Raw genomic sequence first — 17,354 nt, 5'->3', positions numbered from 1 at the left:
AGCTGTCCTTCTCCACAGCATACTCCCTAAAAGGTTGTGCAGCCCATGCCAGGATACTTGTAGTGAACTCTCTCCAAAGGTGGATTCGTACTGTAATAATAAAAATAATTTCCTCCAAAGAAAGAGGAAAGTAAAAGTAGTTGCTTCCTATCATCTTCTCATGTACCTGTTTTGCTGTGGTTGCTTTTTTGTTTGTTTTTGGGGTTTTGGTTTTTGTTTGTTTTTATTGTTTGTTTTTGTTTTTGTTTTTTGCTTAAAGAGAAGATTTGTAAATTAAACTGAAAACCAGAAGACTGGTTTACTTTCCCCTTCCTTCAAGTCCAAGTTCTGTCCAAAATTTCTGACTTCCTCATTTCCTCCTTTGTAGTTAAGAATGTTTCCTCTCTTGCCGAACTTTGATTTTTAAAAGATGTTTTTAGAAAACTACTGTACCTGTCAGTTCTTTCTCAGAGATGTAAAATTGTCTACAGTTTATTTTTCTGTTTAGCCTCTAATTTAGTTAGTAAGTACTATTTACTCTATATGTGACCCACTTTTTACAAATATTTTTTGAGGAAAAAATAAATATAAATATACGCCTTTTTATTCAGTTTCTGATATCCTGAGAAAGAATTGCCCTCCAGCCCATTTCACTAAGAAGCCTGAGTTCTCCAGATAAAGAAGATGGAATGAATCTGAAAAACAAAGTATTCTTCCTTCAACAAAATGAATAAAAAGTAATAAAAGCAAGCAAAACTACCAATAGCAACCAGAAAAGTCCATAAACGTGGCAAATTAGTGATCAAGTAAAGAAACTGTAGATTCATATGTGGCTCAGAGTGGTTCCTGACCTCACCTTCATCTCTCAGAAGCAGTACCAGGAAAAGAAGATCAGCTGGCAGATCATTACTAATGCTCATTAGCAGCCCAGTAAAGGTTGAAAAAGAACTCTTGAAAATAAATGGTTTTGCCTATGGCAGCAGAATTTAAGGTCTCAGCAGAGCAGGGAAAATCCTGAGGCTCACCATTTTCTGGGGTTCCATGCTGAATTGGGAGAACTATCCCAAGCCCAAGTGAAACCCTTTTAGGAATAGGACACATCTTAACTAGATGAGTGAAACCTAGCATAGGACTTAATGAAAGGAAAGGGAAGGGAAGGGGAAAGGAAGGGAGAAAGAAAAAGAGAGAGAGAGAGAGAGAGAGAGAGGAGGCATGGGGAGGGGAGGGAAGAGAAAACAGATTTCACACTCTCATAAAGGCTGTCCACTACCCAGTGGAGTTTCCTCCATCTCGCTCAATTCTAAGACCCTCAAAATATAGGAAAGTGGATACAATCTATAACGCTGAGCCTTCAAACTGGGAATTTACAGAGAAAGATAAAGAGGTCTCTGAGTAAGGTTGGGTGTCAAGAGAATTTATCTGCAGAAAAACAGAAAGACAGAAAGAGGGAGAAAGAACATAGCAAGCATTATTGATTCGTTTGCATTTTCCAGTATTTAAAGGAAATCACAATATGTATTCTCTTTTTTGCCTGGCTTCTTTCACTAAGCATAATTACTTTTGAGATTTATCCATGTTGTTGCATGTATCAATAATTTGCTCATTTTCATTGTAGATAAAAGACTCATGAGAGCTTTTTACAAGCTCTCAAAATTCAGTAAACAAAGCTCATGATAAGAATATATAAAAAGCTCCCAAAATTCAACAAGAGCCCAATAAAAATGGACAAAATATTTGAACAGATACTCCACCAAAGAAGACTCACAGATTAAAAAAAGAAGATACATGGATAATAAGCACATGAAAAGATGATCAGCATCATTAGTCATTAGGAAAGTGAAAATTAAAGTTAACAATGAGGGGCGTATGGCTGGCTCAGTCAGTAGAGCATGTGATTTTTGATCTTCCTATCATGAGTTTGAGCCCCATGTTGGATGTAGAGATTACTTTAAAAATAAATAAATAAATAATAAAAAGCTTTCAAAAAAAAAAAAAAAAGCTAAAGACACAATGAGATACTACTACAAACTTATTAGAATAACTAAAATTCAAAATCCTGTACTGAATATTAGAGAGGATATAAAGGAACTGGAACTTTCATATACTACTGGTGGGAATATAAAATGGTATAACCACTTTGGAAAACAGCTTAGCAGTTTCTTAAAAAACTAAACATAAACCTGTAATATGATTCAGCCATTCAATTCCTAGATATTTACCCAAGAGAAAAGAATGCATATGTCCGTACAAATACTTATACATGATTATTCATAGCAGCTTTATTTGTAGTAGCCAAATTTGGAAACAACCCAAATGTCCATGAGTAAGTAAATGGACAAATTGTGTATTATATATATATATAATATATGTATAATATATATAATATATATATATATATAATGGAATACTACTCAGTAATAAAAAGGAATGAGATACTGATAAACATAACAATATGGATGAATTTCAAAATAATTATGCTGAGTGAAAGAAGCTAAAAATGAAGAGTATATATTGTATTCTTAGTGATACACCAGAAAATGCAAACTAATATATAGAGACAGACAGCAGATCAGTGGTTGTCAGTGAAATTGGGGGTGGTGATGAGAAGGGGAGGGCTGGAAAAGAGGAATTTTAAAGGTACACAAGGAAACTTTTGAGGGTGATGGACATATTCATTGTCTTGACTGTGGCAATTGTTTCCTGAGTGCCAACATATGTCGGAACTTCTCAAATTGTACGCTTTAAATACGTGCAGTTTACCATATGTCATTTATACTTCAATAAACCCATTAAAATATAGTTATATCCATACATTGGAAAATAATGTCGTAGTTAATAAAAATAAGAGAGATCTGGGGTGCCTGGGTGGCTCAGTCAGTTAAGCATCCGACTCTTGTCATCGGCTCAGGTCTTAATCCCACGGTCATGAGTTCAAGTCCCACACTGGGCTCTGCACTGGGCATAAAACCTACTTAAAAAAAAGAGAGATCTATGTATGGTGATATTAAGAGATATCAACAACAAAAAGAGCAAGTTGCAGAAAAGTATCGCAGGTCTCATTTTAGTAAGGAATTCTTGTGCATGTGCTATATGTGTATATATATCTTTGTTTTTATATACACAGAAAAGTCTGGAAATGTCTACATCATACTGTTTATCTCAGGAATGGGCATGAGGATGAGATGTAGAGATTAAACTTTATATTTTATATGCATTAATTACTGTTGCAATTTTAAAAGAATGCCCTCCATACACCTATTCCCATCTTACTTTCTACCTGATAAATTCTTTATTCTTTAATAGCTGATTAGAACTCATCTTATTAAAATTTTGAGTTCTACCAAATCTTTTTCATCTTTATGTCTCCAATTCACATTTCAGTGCTTGAAAGATACAGGTTCTCAATAAATGTCTAATGATGGAAGTGGGTATTAGCTTCTTCCAGCAGCTGTGACCTCTATTTAATGGAATAGAGAATATGCAGAATATGCAGAAGTGGGAAGGCATCACTTCTTTCTGTGTGTCTTTTGTAAGTCATTCATTCCTAAGGAAGAAACAGATTTACTAATAAAAATAATCAACGGAAATACTTAACTATAGCCAAAAAGACAAGTGGGCAGCCAGGAGTCATAAGTATAAGTTAGTGTCAATAGTAGAAAAGATTTAATTGAAATTAGTTAAATTATTAGCTGATATACCTGTAATAATTGTTTTTCATCCATCTGAGGCTCACATTTGTTTCACTGATTAACATCTCTGAAATCATGATATTTCTTACAACTGATGACATCTTACAATTATAATTGGAGTGTTTTTTTTCCTTTCTTACCGGTACAGAAAATAACTGTCTTAGATTTGACGAATTAGGATAATTATAATTCCGAAGTAGTTAATCTTAATTATATATTGTTTTGAGAATTATTGCTCTTATTTTACTAATACACAAACTGAGAGACACAGAAAATTTAAATGACTTTTCACTACCATATATCAAAGTTAACATATAGAACACATAGAATCTTTGTTACATTGTTAAAAAAGCATTAAGGTTTTTGCTCTACAGATAAATGGGCAGTAGACATAGAGAGTTGATCCAGGAGGAAGTCCATGTGAGCATATGAGGAAATACACAAGAGTAAAAGAAATACACATTAAACAATAAGGTACCTTTTTATATCTATTAAAATAGTATCAAAAAAGAAAAGGAGAGAAAAATTTAAGATAACACTCGATTCTGGTTAGCATTGTAAGTTAATATAATGTGTTTAATTATCTTCCTTTTTTTATTTGTGTCATTTGTTCTTTTATTTCCTCTACTAGCTTTTTGGCTATACATCTTCACATTATTTTTTAGATACTATTCTAGAAAATAGTTTCAAACATTTTCATCTCAGAACCTCTTTAGACTCTAACCTTTTGAGGACACTAAAAGAACTTTTTATTCATGTGAATTATATGTAGTGATGTTTTCCATGTTAGAAATTAAAACTGAGCCATTAAAAATATTTAATTCATTTTAAAACAACAACAATCCATTACATGTTATATAAATTACATATTTTAATGAAAATATCTATTTGTTCCCCCAAAAGAACGGCATTATTTTAAATGTTTGGAAGTCTCTTTAATGTCTGGTTTAATGGAAAAAGCTAGATTCTCATATCTGCTTCTTCATTCCATCTGTTGTGATATGTTGTTTCAGTTGAATTATATGAAGAGAATTTGGCCACACACAGATATGTGCTAGTAAAAGAGAGGAGTTTTCACATAGCATTTAAAAATAATTGTAGGTATTTTTCCTGATATTATACTAAATCTCAGCAATGGTAGTTTCTTAGCTACAATACGGAATATGAAACCATATTAGTTATAATTCATTGATACATTTTACACTTTGGATATTTTATTTCTGCATCATTTTATAACATTATGCATGGATAATTTTGAGTAGTTTGATTCTCTGTTTTATGTAAATCTTTCAAATGTTGACACATTTCATTATACAACATTTAAGAATTGCTTTTGTAATATCACCACTTTCTCATCAGTAAGATCTCGAAGTATTGATTGGAAAGCTATCAAATTCATGGGTGGACACAACTTTTGCAAAATCCTAATTTTTGTTTCAAAACACAAAATTTATCTTTGGCAGCAAATATTATCATTTGTTTTCCTTAAAGTGGAAGCACATTTCATTTACTTTTAAGATATGTCAGATACCCAAGTCTGAATAACTAAGTTTGTCTATAGTTGCATCTTCAACTAAAAATAGGATTCCCTGAAAACAAAAAAGCAGATAATTCAGTTCACAACATAAACAACCATACAAATTCTTTTCTATAAGTCAGTCGTCGTACTTCACAATGCAGAAATGCTTTATGTATACCTCCCATTTTGTCACATAGAATGTTAAACATATGTATACCCAAGGGTCAATATTTTATAAAATAGTTTTTATTGCTTTATCAAACACATTCTCCAGTGAATTCTGTTTTTTAGAACAAAACCTGGTGAATTCTTTACCACCCACTGGATGGTGGTGTAGAATCAACAACTACTCGCACATTTTGGTACCACTGTCTTGTTTCATATTAGGGCAGCTGCACTTTTACCTACCATTGTTTTTTATACTATCAGTGTAAACATCAATCAGTGAAAAAGGCAAATAGCAGTATTATATAGTTTTGACTTAGTGAACCACCTGACACGGTGGGCAACACTTTGATAACTATAGTCCTAGAGATTACAGTGTTACTGTCATTATCTTAAGGTGCTTCCTTGATTTGATACAGTTTACTTAGAATTAATATTGTACCACATAATATAAAATGTTAAAAAGATTACAGTAATATGATTCTACTTATGTATTCAACTTGTTGTTATATTGTTGCTGTTTGGTTTACTTCTGTATGTTATAAGCTCTATGATTCATTGTTATTATTTTTGCTACATACAGTTAGTAATTTTGTTAGGAAATTAAGACAAAGTATGAAAAAATTGTCTTATAGTTACCCACATATTTATCACTTCTCATCTCTGTATTCTACTCTGTGGCTCTGTGTCTCTATCTAGTACCATTTTCCTTGAGCCTGAAGAACTTTAACATTTCTTATATTATAGATTCTGCTAGTAACAAATTCTCTTAAATTTTGTTTATCTGAAAATGTTTTTATTTTTAAATTTTGAAAGATATTTTCACTGCATGTAGAATTCTAGGTTGACAGAGATTTTTCTTTCCGTACTTTAAAGATGTTCATTTGTGTTCTGGCCTCCATTGTTTCCAATGAGAAGTCAGCTGATGTTTGCAGTGCTTTTCCCCTCTCTATAATTTTTTTAAAGATTTCTTTTTACCTTTGTTTTTTAGAATTTTTCTGTGTATTTAACATGCCTGGGGTTTGCTTTGCTTCCTGGATTTACTATTGGTTACTATTTGTTTGTTTGTTTGTTTTTAATCAAATTTGGAAAAACTTTAGACAGTATTTCTTCAGGTTTTTTTTCCTATTCACTCTGTCTCTTCTATCACTGGGACTTCAACTTGTGTGTTTCTTAGACCCAATTTGTATTATACCATAGATTATGAAGACTTGCACCTTTTTTTCCCCAATTTTTTCCCTGTGTTCTCAGTTTGAATAATTTCCATACCTGTAAGTCTTTAAGTTCACTGATGTTTTCTTCTTGTAGTGTCCATTAGCTGTTAAGCCTAACCAGTGAGTTTTTCATTTCAGATATTGTATATGGGTTAAGATCAAGAATTTCCGTTTAATGGTTTCCATTTCTTTGCTGAGGTATCCCCATCTATTCATCAATTCAGTCCATCTTTTCCTCTAAACCTTTGAACCTTTTTCAAAAGCTATTTTAAATTCTTGTGTACTAATTCTGACATTTGAGTCTTCTTAGTCAGCATTTATTGGCTGCCTTTTCTCTTGATTAGGGATCACATTTTCCTGATTGTTCAAATGCAAATAGTTTTGATTGTGTAGTGGACATTGCAGATGATATCTTTTATGGAATCTGGATTATTTCTAACTTTAAAGGTGTTGGATTTTTTTTTCTGGCAAGTGGTTGAATTACTGCCAAATCTCTCTGGTCGGGTAAGATTTAACTTAAAAAAAATTTTTTTTAAATATTTAATTATTTTTGAAGGAGAGAGAGAGAGAAACAGAACATGAGCGGGGGAGGGGCAGAGAGAGAGACACACACACAGAATCCGAAGCAGGCCCCAGGCTTTGAGCCATCAGCATAGGCTTGAACCCATGAACCGTGAGATCATGACCTGAACCGAAGTCAGACAGTTAACCGACTGAGCCACCCAGGCACCCCAGGTGAGATTTAATTTTAAGTGTTGTTAGGGTGAGACTGTTTTGATATTGTCCTGAATCCAGTTTGGGTCTTATTCCTATCGCATGGCATTTCTAGGGTCTTAACTGAATAATGAAGGTGTTCAGAGTGGTCTTTCCACTCTGGCTTAGCCAAAATTCCAATAACTCTGAGTACTGCACTGCCTATGTCCAGTCAGGTTTTTTTTTTTTTTTTTTCTCTGCCTTCACCTCCAGAATCCATCAGGACCTGTGGAGTCTGTCCTGTTGGTGAATAGCCAGAACTAATTAAACACTAGGAGAACTCTCTTGCAGATTTCAGGAGCCTACCCTTCTGTCCAGCCTTCTCTTCATTATTCTGCTGCACAAAGTTGCACCACCTCAGGAACTCTGAACCCTGATCTCTGCCTTCTCAGCTTACAAAAGTGCCACTCAGTAAGACAGCCACTCTCTGATGGGCTGTACCTCTGTACTATAGTCTAGAACATGACCTAGACAGAAGGCCAGGGTGAATGTGGGGACTGACCTTTTGTGTTTCTCTTCTCTTAGGGATCACAGTCTTGCACTGTCTGAGGTGTAACACAGTGCCTAAAAACAATTCCTTCATATATTTTATCCAGTTTTATCATTGTTTATGGTAGAAGGGTAAGCCCATTACTACGTACTCTGTCATGGCCAAAATTACAAGTCCTATTCAGCAATTTTAAGTCATAATTATGAAGATTTTTTTAGCTTTATAGAAAAATGTTTGTGTATATGTATATATACAAATACAGGAAGGGAACTTAAGAACTATTAATCTGTTGGGATATTTAAATGAAAGGAAAGACTTTTTCTCTTTAAAATTTTCCATTATCATTATAATGATAACTGCAATACATATGATTTTGTCATGGAATTAAGGATTATTAATATAAGTTTAAGCTGAAACTAATACCCTCCATTTCTTCCTTTTTACCTAGAATATTTTATTTTTAATTCACCAGTCACCTAATAAATTTGTTAAATTTGTCTTTAAATTTTGTCTTATGATGAGGCTTTTATATACCAACAAGTAACAAAGACAGAAGAGCATTCTATTCATATAGCTTATACTGGGTACTTTAGTTTATATCTGATTATTAAAAATTATAATAGTGGCACCACATTCAGCAGAATTTTCAATAGGCAGGATCCTCAAAAATGTTAGTACCCAAGCTAAATTATTGAGGTCTGTGTATGTGTGTGTGTGTGTCTGTGTTTAACTTTTCCAAACCAAACAAAATACACAATTATTTAGACTGTTAACTGCAGTCAACTTAAAGCTGAAGCAAGGAATCATCATTTGATTACACTTTACATATAGAAGGAATAAGAAGTATGGACATATGCACATTCATGAACTGAGGTCATAACACTTATGACTACTACAAAATTATAAGACAAATTCTACCAGCCATATTGTAAAAATTTATTACTCAAAAATTCTTTTATTTTTGATATTTCTTTTTTTAATGTTTTTAATGTTTATTTATATCTGAAGGAGAGAGAGACAGTGCATGAGTGGGGAGGGGCAGAGAGAGAGGGAGACACAGAATCCAAAGCAGGCTCTATCCGCACAGAGCCCAACAGCAGGGCTTGAACTCACAAACCCATGAGATCATGACCTGAGCCAAAGTCAGATGCCCAACCGACTGAGCCACCCAGGTGCCCCTATTTTTGAGATTTCTTTTTCTCATATTAAACTTTCCAGGAAAAATGTTAAGTGTATTTTGTATTTTCTGCTTAATTCTCTCTCTCTCTTTTTTTTTTTTAAGTTTGTTTATTTTTGGGAGAGAGACACACAGAGAGGGAGAGCACACAAGTAGGGCAAAGAAAGAGGGAGATGAATCTCAAGCAGGTTCTGCACTGTCAGTGCAGAGCCTGACGTGGGGCAAGCTCATGACCTGAGCCACTATCAGTAGTTGGACGCTTAACCAACTGAGCCACCCAGGCGCCCCAAGGAAATTTTAAAACAGTAATCTCAGTTCTGTTATTTGAACACAATTGTTTTTATTCATCCAATATCTTTATAACTTTATTTAGTTCTGATTATAATACATGTACAATTTTGGGATCTGCTGTTTTAACCTCATGTGTCATAAATACTTTTCCACGTTGCTATGTAAACTTTATATTTATAATTTTAAATATCTGCATAATATTCCTTTAAGTTACCATATTTTTTTTCATTACCCTATCACTGAGATTATTTCCAACTTTTTGTGTTATATTTGGTATTCTAGTGAATATCATTTTATAGGTATTTCTCTGTTCTTTTGAGTTACTTTATTACAATAAATTCCCAGAAGCACAATTCATAGGTCAAACAGTATGGAACACTTTTTTCCTTTGTTGTTAATGATGGTGGTTGTAATACCTGACTATTTTCAGTTTGTTTGTTATTTGTCTCTATGCTTAAATTCTATTGTAATTGTATTTATTACTTACAAACCTGAATGATTCTTATTGCCGTCTGTTGGGTTTTAGTATATGTGAATCAGACTCTTCTAATATAAAGAAATGCCATAAAGCAGCAGGTCTGGAGGAAGTTCTCATAAATACAGTAGAAACATTTTATAGGTTTCTGTGGGGATTTGGTAACTGTACAGTGGAAAATCTGTTCTGCCGGGGCTTAGGGTATAATATTCCCCTCACTTAGCAGTTAAGAAAATGAAGCAACATAAAGAACAGTGTAAGGAAGTTAGAGCAATTTAAGAAATAACTAAATCTATTAAATACTCAGGAAGAAGCAAGTTAAACTAACAGTTTAAAACAAATGCTTAAAGCTAAAGACCATATATACTCTCATTGTCTCAGAGCTTGATTTTTGTTACAGGGAAATGGATTGTTCTATTTTCTTTCTTATATGCTGTAGAAATTCATAGATGAGAAGCTTGTACCCAGCCTTAGTAATCCTATTTTTTCAATAAATGACCTGTTGCCTTTAATATCATAACTATCATTTAATAATGCTCTATATGGATTTATATATACAGAAAATAAAGTATAATTGCCAGTTCCAAGTTATGTATGTGATTGCTCACATAAGTTAAGTCAAAACAAAAATCTGTTCTAATTTCATTCATTGAAGCATGTGAACAAAGCTGCTGAATGATTATTTAGGCTGTGAATGACTGGGTTTTATTTGAAATGACAGTGGTTAAATTTTCATCTTTGGAACTCTGATTTTTTTTGCATTATCATTTACTTTTCTTGAGAATTTCAGTATACCAGTTTTGATCTTACTTAAAGGAAAGCAGTTTGTCACCTTCCAGTGGTGTATTTATAGCCAGGTCACTGGAATATACCCTCTCATATCTGATTGCATAAACATGACTTAAAATAGGACCAAGCTTATCATTCCACCCAAAGTAACTCCTTATTCTGTCTTGGTTACCCCTACTTGATTAATATTCAGTTTTGAGACCTTAGAATCATTCTTGACTCTGTTGTTCTTCTCCTCCCTGCAGCTAGTTAACCTCTAGGTCACAGCTACAGGTTTTGTCGGGGTCTCTCCCTCTGCTCTGCCTTTCTGTTTGTTGCCACTGCCTTAGTCCCGGGACTTATTATTCCTAGACCACTGAACAGACTTCTCACTGGTCTCCCTTCCACCTCCCCACGTCATTTTCTCTTGTGCACTACTAACCTGTTCACACTTAAGATCCTCTGAAATCTGACCGTGACCCAGCTGCCAACTTCATCTGCCGTTACCCAAGAGAACCAATAAAAATGGATTTTTTTATTGTTTCCTGTATATACTGTCCATATTCCCAGCTTCATAATGACATGAATAATTGCCCCACCTCCTTTCCCTCTGACCTGGGCCCAGACTCCCCTCCCTCTCAAGCCTTCCTATTTGCCCCAGCTAGCCTTAATTGGCTATATTTGCATACAGTAGATGCTAACCAAGTAGACTACCTTATATTCTCATTTACTTCTGTTAATCTGCCTGCTTCAGGAGAATATAAACCCCATTATGGCCAAAGATAAGTCTTAAATCTCTCAGTATCCCCCACTGTCTTGGTAGACATTAATAGACTACTTACTTGCCAAGAGGATGGACTTGGATTTGAATTCTGGTTCTGTCACTTAATGGCTATCTTACCTTGATTAACTTACTAAATTTCTCTTTCCTCTTATGAGAAATGAGCATGATTATAACCCCCTCATAGGGTTTTTGAAAGAATTAAGTAAGACATATATGTATGTAATGTGCTTACTAGCACAATGCTTAGCACATAATAAATAATAGTAGCTTATCAGTATAATAATTATGACCAGGCTAAGTGCTCAGTTAATGTTTATCAGCCACCATTATGATGCATGTCAAAATGTTGATATTTTGCCCCTTTATAATCAATGAGGTAGCTACAAATATCATATGATATTAATGTTAATTTTTCTTATAATTATCAATAAGCTACATGGAACTTGAATTTTAGGTATGTAGTTTCTTTGTTGTTTAGAAAAACGGTTTATTCCTGAAAATTACGTCACTCATTCATAGTCTTACCAATTGAGAAAAAGGCATTGCAAACTTTGTAAAAACCAAACAAAAAAACAAAAACAAAAAAAAAACCAAAAAAACCCAAAAAACTCACCTTTTGTGTATAAAGATGTTGCTTCTATTCCATGAAAACATTTTAGCAGCGGAAAATATCTTCTCATATAGGAAGTATAAATTCTGAAACTGAAAATACTTATACAAAGTGCAAGATCTTGAAAAGCTGACCTTCTTATATACTATGTGAATTATTCTATCATTTAAATGTAAAAGAATCCATTTACAGAAATTAAGGTAACTAATAAAAATATAAAATTACTTAAAAGACTGAAGGTAAGTGCAAACTATTTTAAAACTTATATCTCTTTGACAGTGAAGTATTAGAATACAATTATTATGAAAGAGATTTTAAAACTGTTAAAGAATGCCATATTCATAAACAAAAGGGCAAATAAATTTAGCCTTAGAGTAAAATAGAGCAAACCATACTAGTACTCAAATAATCATGCACCATAGTGCTCCTGGGACATTACTTCGCAGTCATTTCCAAAAGGTGGCTGGGGCTTGCAACACAGCCAGATTTAAACAGAAGAGCTATAGGAGTTCCAGGATTGTACCAGCACTATCAGAAGAAACATCTGACACAAAATATATTCATTCAACACAGAATTAGTTTGTATCATTTGTCTTTGACTCTGCTAGAATGAAAGATGTATCCTTTGTCACTCTCTTTCTGATTTCAATTATAAAGCAGGTTTTACAATCTTTTCATTTTTTGGTAGGGATCACATGCAGTGGTCAAAAGAAGAAGAAGCAGCAGCCAGAAAAAGAGTAGAGGAAAACTCAGCTGTGCGAGTCCTTCTGGAAGAACAAGGTAGGCAACTACACGTAGTAGCTTCTGGAGCCTGGTTTTTCTCTTTGACCTTCCGCTGATTCAGTTCACATGTTAGTCTGTTTTCCTCCTGTGTCATTACTTTGGAGAGTTCTTAGCTTTTACCTACGCCAATCCACTTGTTCCATTTGGGAGAATTCCATTATTCTAGTGTAGTGGGACAAAGTTAGTGAAATACATTATGTATTGACTCTTTACTTGCTTTTTTGGTAATCATAGTATTACATTTTTCTGAGAGATACACACAAGGAAATTTTGAAATTTCCCTCTTGCTATGCATCTTTTATTTATTTAGTTAGTTGTTTTTGTTGTTTATTTATTTATTTTGAGAGAGAGACAGAGCTCACAAGCTGGGGAGAAGCAGAGAGAGAGGGAGAGAGAGAATCCTAAGCAGGCTCCATGCTGTCAGTGCAGAGCCAGACCCAGGGCTTGATCTCACGAACCGTGAGATCATGACCTGAGCCAAAATCGAGAGCCAGATGCTTAACTGACTGTGCTACCCAGGTGCCTCACTATGCATCTTTTAGTATGCTGTTGTGCATTTTACTGGCCAGGAATATTTAATAAATTCAGAAACTTTGAGCAAAAAAGGTAAAGTCGTATTAAAATGTTGTGACCTTTTAGGCTAAACATCAAGGTACTTTTCTTGGAGGCCTTTTGATATTCAGAGTTTAATTGAGGTAAGACCTTGCCAACCTTCGAATCTGGCTTCTAAAAAAATTGGCTAATGCTACTGTTACAAAAACAGAAAATAACAAGCATTGGTAAGGATGTGGAGAAATGGAACCCTTATGCACTGTGCAATTGGTGAAATTGTAAAATGGTGCCGCCTCTATGGAAAACAGTATAGAAGTTCTTTAGAAAGTTAAAAATGGAAGTACCATATGACCTAGCAATCCCACCTCTAGATATATAGCCAAAAATTGAAAACAGGGTTTTGAAGGTATATTCACACATCCATGTTCATAGCAACACTAGTCACAATAGGCAAATGGTAGAAGCAATCCACATGTCCCTCGACGGATAAATGGATAAACAAAATGTGGTATACACACAAGAGGATATTACTCAGCCTCGGAAAGGAAGAAAATCCCACCACATGCTACAACATGGATGAACCTTGAGAATATTATGCTAAGTGAAATAAGTCAGTCACAAAAAAGGCAAATACTATATAATTCCACTTATATGAGATACCTTAAGTAGTCAAATTCATAGAAACGAAAAGTAGAATGGTGGTTACCAGGGGCTGGGGGGAGGAGGAAACACAGTTGTTGTTTTAAAACATACAGAGTTTCAGATTTGCAAGATGAAAAAGTTCTGGACCTCTGTTTCACAACAAAGTGAATATACTTAACACTACTGGACTGTACACTAAAAAATTGTTAAGATGATAAATTTTATGTGATGTGTTTTTTACCACTTTTTTTTAAAGCACACTAGAAAAAACTTGGTCTGTGTCATTCTCACTTCATAGCTAGGAACCCATATACACTTTGACCAACCCATGTACTCTCGAGATAAGACTTTCTACCTTGTTTTTCCTAAAGTGATTTCTCCTTTCAAACAGGTTCGTTCTTTCTTTAAAAAAAAAAAAAAAAAAAAAAAAAAGTTGTTTGAAGTACCAAATACATAGAGAAATTTTCACAACTCCTAAATGAATTGTCCCAAAGCTCATTGAATTTCACCAGTATCCACGTCAAGAAACAGATTATTACCATTAACCCCAGAACTTCCTCATTTTCTGAACGAGTAACAATACTTTTCCAACCCCTCCAACTCCACAAAGAGCAACCACTATTCTGGCTTCTAATACCCTAGATTAATTTTGCCAGAACAGCTTGGTTTTGGTCATGATGATTTCTCAATCATTCTTGTAGCAGTATCAGAGTACCTGTTAGATGGAGCAAGTGTCAGCAGACTATGGCCAGGGGCAAATCCAGTGTACTGCCGGCTTTTATAAGTAAAGTGTTATTGGAACACAGACATAATCATTTATTTACATATTGTCTATGGCTGCTTTTGAGGTATATATACAGAGCTGAATAGTTGTAATAGAGACTGTACACAGCCCACAAAGACTACTTACTGTCCTACCCTTTACAGAAAAGTTTGCCAACTCCTGAGATAGAATTTGGTTTCCAGATCAATCCTATGTTCTGAAACCCCCCCAGGGAAAGATGTTTTAATTCCTCTGTGCAAGCCAAACATAGTGAAAATCACTAATCTCACCAATAGTCAACTATTATTCTAGTGACTTTAGTATACAATTGTAGCTAAGGTTTGAAAACTGAGCTAATGAGACAGCTTTTAACCAATGAAGGGGGCATTTCATCCCTATCTTATTCTCTGCCACCATTAATGACTTACTTTATCCTCTGGCACTGTTTGGTACTCCTTAGAGCTAGTTCTCCTTCCTTATCTTAAGCATGAATATGTCCTGGAGGGTGGGCAGGATAGAAGAGCACCTGATCCACGATGGAGCCATTCTATTTTTATGAGCTCCAGCCATGCAGTCCCAGAGTGGGATATAGCCAGGGAGTGTTGGGGCTGGATTTGAGGGTGCATACCAGTGGCAGTTCTGCTTACAAATCAGCCAACATTGCATTCCTTTGCAGGAACTCTGTCACACTGTTTCTGAGGAAGTATAATTTTGCTTCTTTGCCAGCAGCTGCACAGACATATTTTCCACATTACTCAAGCTTCTGCTAGTGGCCACCTGGATGTGACAGAGAGAGTCAAGCCTAAACAGAATTAAAAGTTATCAGTCATCTTAATTCGTTTCCAGGAAGTTAAAAATTATCTACAGTATATTTCCTGATATGAAAAACCAAGAATTTTTTTCATGCTCTCTTGAATATTTGTTTAGGACATAAATAGATGAGCAGTGCTGATAATGTTCCCTTAAAGTGCTCTGTACTGAGGCTGCCTATTTTGGCCTATTTATGTTAACAATGAACTTGAGTGAAGCTAATGAGAAGGTTATTTTAGGGCTCGGAAACCGCAGTAAAGGAAAATGACAGTTCCCACAGAACCATAGTGTGACTGAAATAGAAAGGTGGTGACTGGCCTCTCTCTACAGAAGCAGGAAAAGCAGGCTGGAGAGGACTGATGATACTGCTTTGAAGCATTTGGTTTGCTTATTAGCACATACAGTCTCTTTCTGAGCAAGTTTTCTGGCTGCTGTGGAGACCCAGAACTAAAGACTCCATTTTAAAATGACTCAAAATGGGGAGCCTGGGGAGCTCATTCGGTTAAGCCTCTGACTCTTGATTTCGGCTCAGGTCATGATCTCATAGTTCATGGGTTCAAACCCCGTGCTGGGCTCCATGCTGACATCACAGAGCCTGCTTGGGTTTCTCTCTCTCCCTCTCTCTCTCTCTCTCTCTGCCCCTCCCCCACTTGTGCTGTCTCTGTCTCTCTCAAAATAAGTAAACTTAAAATTTTGTTTTAACTAATAAAAGTAAAATGAAATAAAATGACTCAAAGTGATTGAGGTTTCCCCACCCTGGAATAGAACATGGTGCGGTGGACTGCATACATGTCAGGGAATTGCCACAAGGAGGGGACCACACAGGGAGAGTGGCCATTTAAGTAAGATTATGCCATTTAAGTAAGATTGCATAGAGCCGCAATTGAGGCTGCTGTGGGGATGGCAAAGAAAGAGAACTTCTGTTCTGAGGAGCTATGTTCAGTGACAAGACATTACAGTGAGACTAAATACCTTCTCAGCCACCCAGCCAGTCTCTGCCAGATCCTGCTAGGCTGTGGAAGTCCGGGGGGAAGCTTCTAATTTGATATCTACTGTCTCTGATGAATACAGGTCAAGGTGAATGGATCCATTTAAAAGCTCTGCTCGTAAACTTCATAAAAACCCAAAGGAGGCTCTGACCCGGTTCTTATTCTGGTGCTTCTGTTAACCACCGTCTCTTCTTTTCCAGGAGAGCCCTAAGTCTCTGAAAGAGCCTGTTTTCTCCCATCACAGAGGATTCCGTTGGCAGATCATTATATAGCATAAGGACTATTTATTGATCTTATCTCACTTATTTTAATGTCCCTGGGAGGAAAGACTGGTTGTTCTGCCATGCTGGCCTACTCTCTAGCACACTTCTTTTGGTCTTGTGTGTGTCACTCCCTCCTGTCACTCCCATTTCTCATTTCTCACCTATTGTCTCAGATGTTGTGAGAACTGAAGTCAGGAAACACCCTCACAGTTCTGAAAATAGGAACTTAAGCATCACAAATAGTGTAGTTTTTTGCTGAGAGATGGTTGACATTTCATGTCTGTGATTAAAGTATATAACATCCAAGCTCTCATTAGCAATATTTCTTCCACTTAGGTGCCCAGATTAATAGTTTTAATTCCACATTTCCTTTTGGTAATTTATTTTAAATATTACAATAGCTCATATTTCTTTTAAAAGCAGATTAATTCAGAGAAATAAGAAAAACACATTTGGCAGTTTTTGAGTTAACATGTTTATATTTTATAATTTCCTAAAAACATCTCCAGTGTGTTATATCTTAGCTGATCATTTAGCAAATGTAATGGGCTTTTAAAACTTAATAACGAAAGCAGCTGCTATTTTTACTTTAAAATATACTTTCAAATAACTACCTATCTAGGGTGAGTTATCTATGT

The 17,354-nt window shown here is 35.1% G+C and overlaps 1 protein-coding gene across 2 annotated transcripts in view; it reads left to right on the top strand.

Annotated features, from left to right (window-relative positions):
- METTL8 (methyltransferase 8, methylcytidine) overlaps nucleotides 1-17,354 on the top strand; it is a 93,557-nt gene that overhangs the window by 50,710 nt on the left and 25,493 nt on the right. For both annotated transcript variants that reach the window (XM_043577022.1, XM_043577023.1), the window contains exon 3: nucleotides 12,603-12,694. In XM_043577022.1, coding sequence (XP_043432957.1) covers nucleotides 12,603-12,694 — 92 coding nt within the window. The remainder of the gene's footprint in view (nucleotides 1-12,602; nucleotides 12,695-17,354) is intronic.

This window comes from Prionailurus bengalensis, chromosome C1 (genome assembly GCF_016509475.1).
Source record: "Prionailurus bengalensis isolate Pbe53 chromosome C1, Fcat_Pben_1.1_paternal_pri, whole genome shotgun sequence".
In the NCBI taxonomy this organism is placed as follows: Eukaryota; Metazoa; Chordata; class Mammalia; order Carnivora; family Felidae; genus Prionailurus; species Prionailurus bengalensis.
Note: the sequence above shows the minus strand (reverse complement) of the source record. Positions and strands in the feature narration are given on the sequence as shown.